Source organism: Entelurus aequoreus, linkage group LG06 (genome assembly GCF_033978785.1).
Source record: "Entelurus aequoreus isolate RoL-2023_Sb linkage group LG06, RoL_Eaeq_v1.1, whole genome shotgun sequence".
NCBI lineage: Eukaryota > Metazoa > Chordata > Actinopteri > Syngnathiformes > Syngnathidae > Entelurus > Entelurus aequoreus.
This window is the reverse complement of record NC_084736.1, coordinates 15,094,714-15,106,991: the sequence shown is the minus strand read 5'-3', so window position 1 is coordinate 15,106,991 and position 12,278 is coordinate 15,094,714. Positions and strand designations below refer to the sequence as shown.

General features: G+C 43.1%; 1 protein-coding gene across 3 annotated transcripts in view; it reads left to right on the top strand.

Annotated features, from left to right (window-relative positions):
• The window catches only part of cacnb1 (calcium channel, voltage-dependent, beta 1 subunit), a 99,268-nt gene that overhangs the window by 79,638 nt on the left and 7,352 nt on the right, over positions 1 to 12,278 (top strand). For 2 of the 3 annotated variants that reach the window (XM_062050054.1, XM_062050053.1), the window contains exons 11-13: positions 6,044 to 6,195; positions 6,265 to 6,360; positions 8,029 to 8,214. In XM_062050054.1, coding sequence (XP_061906038.1) covers positions 6,044 to 6,195; positions 6,265 to 6,360; positions 8,029 to 8,214 — 434 coding nt within the window. Of the gene's footprint in view, positions 1 to 6,043; positions 6,361 to 8,028; positions 8,215 to 12,278 lie in introns of all 3 variants that reach the window. The other variant, XM_062050051.1, reaches the window with a different exon arrangement.

The following is a 12,278-nucleotide window of genomic DNA, read 5'->3' as shown; positions in this document are numbered from 1 at the left end:
TTTGCTATTCATTTTTGTGTTAGAATTCATGTTTCCCCTCAATGAACTACTGCTCACCCAGTGACGGCAGCACTCGTGCAGCCCTAGAACCATGAAACTACCACCACCATACCTGACTGTAGGCCAAGACCATTCTCTTGCTGTTCAATTATGTTGGAATTCATTTTCTCGTCAACAAACCGCTGCTTAGCCAGTGATTGCAGCACTCGTACAGCCTTAGACCATGACACTATCATCAAGCTTGACTGTAGGCAAATCACAATTCTTTTGCTATTCATTTTTGTGTTAGAATTCATGTTTCCCCTCAATGAACTACTGCTCACCCAGTGACGGCAGCACTCGTGCAGCCCTAGAACCATGAAACTACCACCACCATGCCTGACTGTAGGCAAGACCGTTATCTTGCTGTTCAATTGTGTTGGAATTCATTTCCTCGTCAACAAACCGCTGCTTAGCCAGTGATGGCAGCACTCGTGCAGCCTTAGACCATGACACTATCACCAAGCTTGACTGTAGGCAAATCACATTTATTTTGCTACTCATTTTGTGTTGGAATTTATTTTTCCCTTCAATGAACCGCTGCTCACCCAGTGACGGCAGCACTCGTGCAGCCCTAGACCATGAAACTACCACCATCATGCCTGACTGTAGGCAAGACAATTATCTTGCTGTTCAATTTTGTTGGAATTCAATTTCTCGTCAACAAATCGCTGTTCACCTAGTGATGCCAGCACTCGTGTAGCCTTAGTCCATGACACTACCATCACCATGTTTGACTGTAGGAAAATCACAATTCTTTTGCTACTCATTTTTGTGTTGGAATTAATTTTTCCCTTCAATGAACCGCTGCTCACCCAGTGACGGCAGCACTCGTGCAGCCCTAGACCATGAAACTACCACCACCATGCCTGACTGTAGGCCAAGACCATTACATTGCTGTTCAATTGTGTTGGAGTTTATTTTCTCGTCAACAAACCGCTGCTTAGCCAGTGATGGCAGCACTCGTGCAGCCTTAGACCATGACACTATCACCAAGCTTGACTGTAGGCAAATCACAATTCTTTTGCTATTCATTTTTGTGTTGGAATACATTTTTTCCTTCAATGAACCACTGCTCACCCAGTGACGACAGCACTCGTGCAGCCCAAGACCATGAAACTACCACCACCATGCCTGAATGTAGGCCAAGACCATTATCTTGCTGTTCAATTGTGTTGGAATTCATTTTCTCGTCAACAAACCGCTGCTTAGCCAGTGATGGCAGCACTCGTGCAGCCTTAGACCATGACACTATCACCAAGCTTGACTTTAGGTAAACCACAATTCTTTTGCTACTCATTTTTGTGTTGGAATTAATTTTTCCCTTCAATGAACCGCTGCTCACCCAGTGACTGCAGCACTCGTGCAGCCCTAGGCCATGAAACTACCACCACCATGCCTGACTGTAGGCAAGACCATTATCTTGCTGTTCAATTGTGTTGGAATTCATTTTCTCGTCAACAAATCACTGCTTAGCCAGTGATGGCAGCACTCGTGCAGCCTTAGACCATGACACTATCACCAAGCTTGACTGTAGGCAAATCACATTTAATTTGCTACTCATTTTGTGTTGGAATTCATTTTTCCCTTCAATGAACCGCTGCTCATCCAGTGATGCGAGCACTCGTGCAGCCCTAGATCATGACACTACCACCCTCATGTTTGACTTTACGAGAGACAATTATCTTGCGACTCAGTTGTGTTGTAATTCATATTTCTCTTCAACAAACCGCTGTTCACCTAGTGATGCCAGCACTCATGCAGCCTTAGTCCATGACACTACCATCACCATGTTTGACTGTAGGAAAATCACAATTCTTTTGCTACTCATTTTTGTGTTGGAATTAATTTTTCCCTTCAATGAACCGCTGCTCATCCAGTGATGGGAGCACTCGTGCAGCCCTAGACCATGAAACTACCACCACCGTGCCTGACTGTAGGCCAAGACCATTATCTTGCTGTTCAATTGTGTTGGAATTCATTTCCTCGTCAACAAACCGCTGCTTAGCCAGTGATGGCAGCACTCGTGCAGCCTTAGACCATGACACTATCACCAAGCTTGACTGTAGGTAAATCACAATTCTTTTGCTACTCATTTTTGTGTTGGAATTAATTTTTCCCTTCAATGAACCGCTGCTCACCCAGTGACGGCAGCACTCGTGCAGCCCTAGATCATGACACTACCACCCTCATGTCTGACTTTCGGGAAGAGAGTTATCTTGTTCCTCACTTGTGTTGGAATCCATATTTCCACTCAATGACGACAGCACTCGTGCAGCCCTAGACAATGACACTACAATCACCATGCTCGACTGCAAGCAAGACAGCTCTCTTGCTACTCACTTGGGTTGTAATTCATGTCTCCCCCTCAATGATACGCAACTCAACTATTGACGGCAGCACTCGTGCATCCCCAGACTATGACACTGCCACCACCATGCCTGACAGTACTGTCAGCAAGACAATTATTTTGCTACTGACTTGTGTTGGAATTCATTGTTCCTCTCTATGAACCGCCGCTCACCCAGTGCCGGCAGCACTTGTGCACCTCTAGACCATGACGCTACCATCACCAGGCTTTACTGTAGGCAAGACACAATTGTCTTGCTATTCACTTATGTTGCAATTCATGTTCCCACTCAATGAACTGCGGCTCGCCTAGTGAAGGCTGCACTCATGCAGCCCCAGACGATGACACTACCGCCCCCATGCTTTATTGTAGGCAAGACACATTTATCTTGCTACTCACTTGTGTTGGAATTCATGTTTCCACTCAATGACGACGGCACTCGTGCAGCCCTCGACCATGACACTACAATCACCATGCGCAATTGTAATCAAGACGAATAATCTTGCTACTTACTTGTGTTGGAATTAATTTTTCCCCTCTATGAGGCACTGATCACCCAATGACGGCAGCACTCATGCAGCCCAAGACCATGATGCGACCACCAGAATGCTTGACTATTGACAGACACACACTTGCTCACTACTTATACAATGTTTTGACTCATTATCACTGGATAGTAAATCTGTACTGCTGCACAAGCTTCACACTGACTACTCTAAAGTGTATCCAAGTTTACTTTCTATACCGCTACATTATCCTATCCCTTGAGAAGATATACAATCATAACATTAGTCGGGGTCGGCTCACTGTGGTGATACATTATTTTTATAAACAAGACAATTTATGACTCAAGAAGGCTAACATGTTTTTTATTGGTGTGTTTAAAGAAAATAATACACTAAAAAAAACAGACTTTCTTCTGCGTTATTTTTATGCATAATTAATGGTAGTCACAAGTTCTAACACAAAGATGGCTTGCATTATAATAATAGTATAGATAAATATTCATCAAAATGAACCCGAACTGTACCGCTTAGTGCACAGGTGTCCAAGAACGGCCCGTGGCACATTCTAAAAAATTATATTTAAAAAAAGAAAAAACATATAAAAGTGGAATAAAAGAGCAAAAAGGTGAAATATAACGAGGTAAAGTTGCAATGTTGACTCTAATAACACAAAGCTGCCATGCAGGCTGTTTTTTTTGCTCAAAAATAATAATGAATCAAAATCTATTTTGTTTTGATTTATTGACCTATTAAAGGCTGCAATTAATTCACATAAAAAATTACACTTTGAAATATTTTTGGGGGAAATATTGCGTATTTTGTGTGTTTGCTATAAAAAAAAAAGTTTTCTAAGAAAAACACTGCTACAAAATGATAAAAAATTATGGCTTAAGTGAGACCCTTTTGGATCCCTGAGAATTTTAGTCATTGTTTTTTTTTTTAAACTGTCTTTGCTTAGAAAATAATAATAAATCAAAATCTATTTTGTTTTGATTTATTGACCTATTCAAGGCTGCAATTACTTCACATAAAATATTACACTTTGAAATATTTTTTGGGGAAAATATTGCGTGTTTTGTGTGTTTACCATAAAAAACTGTTTTCTAAGAAAGAAAAAAAAGCATAAAACAAGCAACAAAACCTTTTTGACTGATATAGCTGAAGTTGATGTAGATATTCAGTCATTGAAAGTACAAAATTATTTTTAAAACTATGACTTATTTTTCACACTTTTATGAGTGGGACCCTTATGTATTCCTGAGAATTTTAATAAAAAATGTTTTTAACTGTCTATGCTTAGAAAATAATCAGGAATCAAAATCAATGTTATGAATAATTGACATATTTAAGGCTCCAATTACTTCACATAAAATATTCTACTTTAATCATTTTATTACATATTTTGTGGTTTTGCCATAAACAGAGTTTTCTTGAACAGAAAATGCATAAAATATATAAAAATATAAATTCATATTGACAGATAGACCTGAAGTTGATCTAGAGCACAGGTGTCAAACTCAAGGCCCTCCAATTCATTTTATTTGGCCCTCGAAAGCCCGGAAATAACATGTATCAATAAAGTACTGTAACTTTTCTTACTAAATGTATTCTTTCTTTCTATAATGGAAGAAAAAAAAAAAAAGTACTCCATGTAATCGCAAATTATGTTAACTTAAATATTGTCTAATTATGCAAAAATATATTATCAAACATTTAAACCATTTTCTAAATAGAAATAAATACTAATAATAATGATTATTATCAAAGCATGTTATCCGTCAAATTGTGCAATATAAAAGTAGCAATAGATTTCATGGTAAAATTGTGAAATTTACTGTGGTTTTTAAAGCATTTTCTGTAAATGAAAAAAAACTACTTTTTTTACTGTAATAAACTATGGTGCCGTTTTGGCATTTACAGTAATACACTGAAAAATATACAGTTGATGATTTCCGGTAAAAAAAAACACAACCCAAAAAACTGGCAGCCCACGTGCCAAAATTTTACTGTAAAATTGCAGGGGTTTTTTTTATTTACAGGAAAAAAACAAATATACAGTTTACAGTAAAATTCTGGCAACTGAGCAGCTTCTTTTTTTTTTACCATAAAAACAGCAGTACTGTTTTTCCATTTACAGTAAAATACACCAATTTTTGAGGTGAAATTATTGCAACTTACCATTTTAGTTTTACAAAAATATACTAATAAAATGCATTAAAAAAAATTGTGTAATAATAGTATTCACTGTTAGAAGCGGCCCTCTGCGGCCAAACATAACTGGGATGAAAACCCTCAGTGAAAACGACTTTGACACCTCTGATCTAGAGCTATAAGCATTGACAAAGAAAATAATAATAATACAATTGTAATATTTGAGTGGTGATAAATGAATGTGTTGTGGCAGTTGCGGATGTCATCGATGCAGCGGTTTGAAGAAACACTAAGTTGCTTTTCCGAACACGTCTTTAATAGTGAACTGCTTAATAGGAAGTGCTTAAAGTTTAATGGCTTTAATAAAAACCTACTTATTTTGAACATTTTTATGACTGATACCCTAAAGGGGCCCCGGGGTCAAACTTGAAGGGAGCCCTGAAGGTTAAAAAAAAACCTATATATTGTATTAGGTTTGAAAATGAAAAATATCCAAATGGCCCCGTGCATGATTTGATTGGCAAAAGTTTGGACACCCCTAGCTTAGTGCCAGGCTGTGGTGGTGGAAGAGTGAAAGTGAAACATCAAGTAGTCCCCAGACTTGCCTGTTAGCGCTAACAACACCCACGTTGTTTGTTTTCTTTCTTTTTTTTTGTCGTCGCTGTTAATAACCCGGTGTGAACTTGCACCCTCATTATGGCATCTCATTCTTCAAGTGCCTCCTTCTGGAGCAGCTTTGTGAACCCCCACCCCCTAAAAAAGAGCAGAACATGAGGACTTCCTTGATGTTTGGAGGGGACAGAATGAGAATGCTGCTCCGCTCCATTTAGCTGCGCATAAATGGAACTGAACCTGCCACCTGAGCAAGTTCATACGCTTGGAAATGTTTCCTTCTCCTCTCCTGAAGTGTGTTTTGCATGACCTCATACTAACCGAGCAGTTAGAAGTATTTATTCTGCGTGTTACTTCCACCGACTCACCGCGGATCCTCTTCCAGCTGAGGTCCAGAGCGAGATCGAGCGCATCTTCGAGCTGGCCCGCACGCTGCAGCTGGTGGCTCTGGATGCAGACACCATCAACCACCCGTCTCAGCTCGCCAAGACCTCGCTGGCGCCCATCATCGTCTACATCAAAATAGCCTCACCTAAGGTACGGCGAGACTTGGGTGTCTTTGTTTGTCGCACTTCAACCCCTTTTTTGGTACTTTTTGCCTTCCAGGTCTTGCAGAGACTCATCAAATCCAGAGGGAAGTCCCAAGCCAAACACCTCAACGTGCAGATGGTGGCGGCCGACAAGTTGGCGCAGTGCCCCCCTGTGAGTGACAACTTCCTGTTTGTCCTTTTGACAAAAATACAAGAAAAGACCAGCTAAAATTAGAGCATATGACACAATTATCTTGCTACTGTGTTGGAATTCATGTTATCCCGATATGAACCGCTGCTCACCCAATGACGGCAGCACTCATGCAGCCCCGGACCATGATGCTACCACCCGGATACTTGACTATTGACAGACACACACTTGCTCACTACTTACACAATGTGTTGACTCATTATCACTGCATAGCAAATCCATACTGCTGCACAAGCTTCACACGGACTACTCTAAAGTGTATCCAAGTTTACTTTCTATACCGCTGCATTATCCTAATCCCTTGAGAAGATATCCAATCATAACACATGTTCCCTCAATGACGGCAGCACTCGTGCAGCCCCGGACCATGAAACTACAACCCCCATGCTGGACTGTAGGCAAGACAATTATCTTGTTGCTCATTTATGATGGAATTCATGTTTTCCCTCGATAAACCGCTTCTCGCCCAGTAACAGCGGCACTCGTGCAGCCCAAAGCAATGACACCACCATGCCTGACTGTAGGCGAGATAAATATTTGGCTTCTGATGTCGGAATTCATGTTTCCTTTCAATGAAGCACTGCTCACTCGGTGATGACAGCACTCATGCAGCCTGAGAACATGACATTTTATTTAGCCATGAAATTAACATGTTTATAATTAACATGAAATTAAATAAATAATAAATAAATAATAAATACATAATAAATAAATAATAAATAAATAATTAATAATAAATAAATAAATAATATAATATAATTAAAATGAAATTAACGTGTTTATAATTATGATTTGGTTACATCAGGGGTCGGCAACCCGCGGCTCTAGAGCCGCATGCGGCTCTTTATCGCCGCCCTAGTGGCTCTCTGAAACTTTTTTAAAAATGTATGAAAAATGCAAAAAGATGAGGGGAAAAAATATATATTTTTTGTTTTAATATGGTTTCTGTAGGAGGACAAACATGACACAAACCTCCCTAATTGTTATAAAGCACACTGTTTGTATTAAACATGCTTCACTGATTCAAGTATTTGGCGAGCGCCGTTTTGTCCTACTAATTTTGGCGGTCCTTGAACTCACCTTAGTTTGTTTACATGTATGACTTTCTCCGACTTTCTAGGACGTGTTTTATGCCCCTTTCTTTTTCTGTCTCATTTTGTCCACCAAACTTTTCACGTTGTGCGTGAATGCACAAAGGTGAGTTTTGTTGATGTTATTGACTTGTGTGGAGTGCTAATCAGACATATTTGGTCACTGCATGACTGCAAGCTAATCGATGCTAACATGCTATTTAGGCTAGCTCTATGTACATATTGCATCATTATGCCTCATTTGTAGCTATATTTGAGCTCATTTAGTTTCCTTTAAGTCATCTCAATTCAATTTATATCTCATGACACACTATCTGTATGTAATATGGCTTTTAATTTGTTACGGCTCCAGACAAATTTGTTTTTGTATTTTTGCTCCAATATGGCTCTTTCAACATTTTGGGTTGCCGACCCCTGGGCTACATGTATGCAAAAATTGTCAACTCAACAAATATAAATATAATAAAAACTGACAGTATGATGGGTCGCTGACCCTAATTTCAGAAACGTAGTTAACGTTTATATTCTTGCCCCGCAGGAACTATTTGACATCATCCTGGACGAGAACCAGCTGGAGGACGCCTGCGAGCACCTGGCCGACTACCTGGAGGCCTACTGGAAGGCCACCCACCCTCCGAGCAGCAACCCGCCCAACCCGCTGCTCAACCGCACCATGGCCACGGCGGCGCTGGCCGCCTCCCCCGAGCCCGTCTCCAACCTGCAGGTACAGGTGCTCACCTCCCTGCGCAGGAACATGGATCTGTGGCCCGACATGGACGGGACGGCGCCGGGGGCTGAGGGCAAAGAGGCCGAGCACGCCCTCTGAAGCCCGTCCAGCACCGGGACTCTGAACACAAACGGGAAGAGGGACGCGTCAAAAGCGTAACGATGCGTAGCACCACACGGTGACCTCACAGTCAAATCCTCCAGCACTGATAAGACCTTAAAGTGGACTTGGAGCAACCCTGAAGGGTCCGCCATCCCATCATCTCCTGCCCTCTTTAGTTTGCTCTGTGGCCTCCTTCCTCCGCCATTTCTTCTTTTTTTTTTTCCATCCTCCGTCCTCCCCCGTTGTTGCCATGGCACCGCCCCTGAAAACAGCAAGTCATGCCCGCCTCACCAGTAGAAGCCGTCTAGTTTGGCGGAAGCTGCCACTAACGCCTCCTAACAGCGCGCTCACGTCCAAAAGACACTAAACCAAAGAATGCATTTTGATGTTAATCGTGAGCATGACTAATTATATTACCAACTTTAATAGCACTCAAATAATGGACTCAATCCTGCAGCACATGAGCCGTCTTTTAGCATTCAGTCCGACTCGCCATCACAAACTTACTAAACGAAAACAGGACACACAGCGACGACTTTGGTTAAAGGAGGACCGGATGTCTTCATGGGGTGTCGTCTTCATAATACACGCTACTTAGTACTTTGGGCACCCAGCGATTCCATCCGATTCCTGGGGTGACAATTCGATTCTGAATCAAATCTTCTTGCAGCGTATCATTTATTGTAATAATTATAACTTAAAAAATGTCAAAACTGGTTAGAAAAGCCCTAAAACACCTTTTTAAAAACTGATTCTTGTAAAGAAAATGTTATTTATTTTTTGCAACCCCATACTATGATACTTCCATCACCGTGCTTGGCTGTAGGCGCTGGAATTCATGTTTCCCCTCAACAAACCGTTGCTCACCCAGTGACGGCAGCACTCATGCAGCATGAGACCATGAAACTATGACCCCAGTGCTCGACTGTAGGCAAAACAATTATCTTGCGACTCACATGTTAGAATTCATGTTTCCCCTTGGTTATATGCAGCTCACCTATTGACGGCAGCACTCGTGCAGCCCCAGACCAAAACACCACCGCCACCGTGCCTGACTGTATGCAAGATAATTGTCTTGCTGTTCACTTATGGTGGAATTCATGTTTCCCCCTTAATGAATCGCTACTCCCCCAGTGACAGCAGCACTCGTGCAGCCCTGGACCATGATACTACCACCACCATCCTTGAGTGCAGGCAAGACATATGTCTTGCTATTCACTGATGTCGGAATTCATGTTTCCCCCTTAATGAACCGCTGCCCCCCAGTGACAGCAGCACTCGTGCAGCCCTGGACCATGATACTACCCCCACCATGCCTGATTGTAGGCAAGACATATATCTTGCTATTCATTTATGTTGGAATTCATGCTTCCCCCTTAATGATCCGCTGCTCCACCAGTGATAGCAGCACTCGTGCAGCCCTGGACCATGATACTACCCCCACCATGCCTGATTGTAGGCAAGACATATATCTTGCTATTCATTTATGTTGGAATTCATGTTTCCCCCTCAGTGAACCGCTGCTCCCCCAGTGACAGCAGCACTCGTGCAGCCCTGGACCATGACACTACCACCACCATTCTAGACTGCAAGCATGACATATATCTTGCTACTCACTTATGTTGGAAATCATGTTTCCCCCTTAATGAACCGCTGCTCCCCCCAGTGACAGCAGCACTCGTGCAGCCCTGGACCATGATACTACTCCCACCATGCCTGATTGTAGGCAAGACATATATCTTGCTATTCATTTATGTTGGAATTCATGCTTCCCCCTTAATGATCCGCTGCTCCCCCAGTGATAGCAGCACTCGTGCATCCCTGGACCATGATACTACCCCCACCATGCCTGATTGTAGGCAAGACATATATCTTGCTATTCATTTATGTTGGAATTCATGTTTCCCCCTTAATGATCCGCTGCTCCCCCAGTGATAGCAGCACTCGTGCAGCCCTGGACCATGATACTACCCCCACCATGCCTGATTGTAGGCAAGACATATATCTTGCTATTCATTTATGTTGGAATTCATGTTTCCCCCTCAGTGAACCGCTGCTCCCCCAGTGACAGCAGCACTCGTGCAGCCCTGGACCATGATACTACCCCCACCATGCCTGATTGTAGGCAAGACATATATCTTGCTATTCATTTATGTTGGAATTCATGTTTCCCCCTTAATGAACCGCTGCTCCCCCAGTGACAGCAGCACTCGTGCAGCCCTGGACCATGACACTACCACCACCATTTTAGACTGCAAGCAAGACATATATCTTGCTACTCACTTATGTTGGAAATCATGTTTCCCCCTTAATGAACCGCTGCTCCCCCAGTGGCAGCAGCACTCGTGCAGCCCTGGACCATGATACTACCACCACCATGCCTGACTGTAGGCAAGATAATTATCTTGCTACTCACTTATGTTGGAATTCATGTTTCCCCTTTAATGAACCGCTGTTCCCCCAGTGGCAGCAGCACTCATGCAGCCCTGGACCATGATACTACCACCACCATCCTTGAGTGCAGGCAAGACATATGTCTTGCTATTCACTGATGTTGGAATTCATGTTTCCCCCTTAATGAACCGCTGCTCCCCCAGTGGCAGCAGCACTCATGCAGCCCTGGACCATGACACTAGCACCACAATACCTGACTGTAGGCAATATAATTATCTTGCTACTCACGTATGTTGGAATTCATGTTTCCCCCTTAATGATCCGCTGTTCCCCTAGTGACAGCAGCACTCGTGCAGCCCTGGACCATGATACTACCCCCACTGTTCCCATGCTTGACTGTAGGCAAGATAATTATCTTGCTACTCACTTATGTTGTAATTCATGTTTCGCCCTTAATGAACCACTGCTCCCCCAGTGATTGCAGCACTCATGCAGCCCTGGACCATGACACTATCACTACCATACCTGACTGAAGGCAAGACAATTATCTTGCTACTTACTTATGTTGGAATTCATGTTTCCCCCTTAATGAACCGCTGCTCCCCCAGTGACAGCAGCACTCGTGCAGCCTTGGACCATGACACTACCGCCACCATTCTTGACTGCACGCAAGACATATATCTTCCTATTCACTGATGTTGGAATTCATGTTTCCCCCTTAATGAACCGCTGCTCCCCCAGTGACAGCAGCACTTGTGCAGCCCTGGACCATGATACTACCACCACCATCCTTGAGTGCAGGCAAGACATATGTCTTGCTATTCACTGATGTTGGAATTCATGTTTCCCCCTTAATGAACAGCTGCTCCCCCAGTGACAGCAGCACTTGTGCAGCCCTGGACCATGATACTACCACCACCATGCTTGACTGCAGGCAAGACATATATCTTGCTATTCACTTATGTTGGAATTCATGTTTCCCCCTTAATGAACCACTGCTCCCCCCAGTGACAGCAGCACTCGTGCAGCCCTGGACCATGACACTAGCACCACAATACCTGACTGTAGGCAAGATAATTATCTTGCTACTCACGTATGTTGGAATTCATGTTTACCCCTTAATGAACCGCTGTTCCCCTAGTGACAGCAGCACTCATGCAGCCCTGGACCATGATACCACCCCCACCATGCCCATGCCTGACTGTAGGCAAGATAATTATCTTGCTACTCACGTATGTTGGAATTCATGTTTCGCCCTTAATGAACCACTGCTCCCCCAGTGATTGCAGCACTCATGCAGCCCTAGACCATGACCCTATCACTACCATACCTGACTGCAGGCAAGACAATTATCTTGCTATTCACTGATGTTGGAATTCATGTTTCCCCCTTAATGAACCGCTGCTCCCCCAGTTACAGCAGCACTCGTGCAGCCTTGGACCATGACACTACCACCACCATTCTTGACTGCACGCAAGACATATATCTTGCTATTCACTTATGTTGGAATTCATGTTTCCCCCTAAATGAACCGCTGCTCCCCCAGTGGCAGCAGCACTCATGCA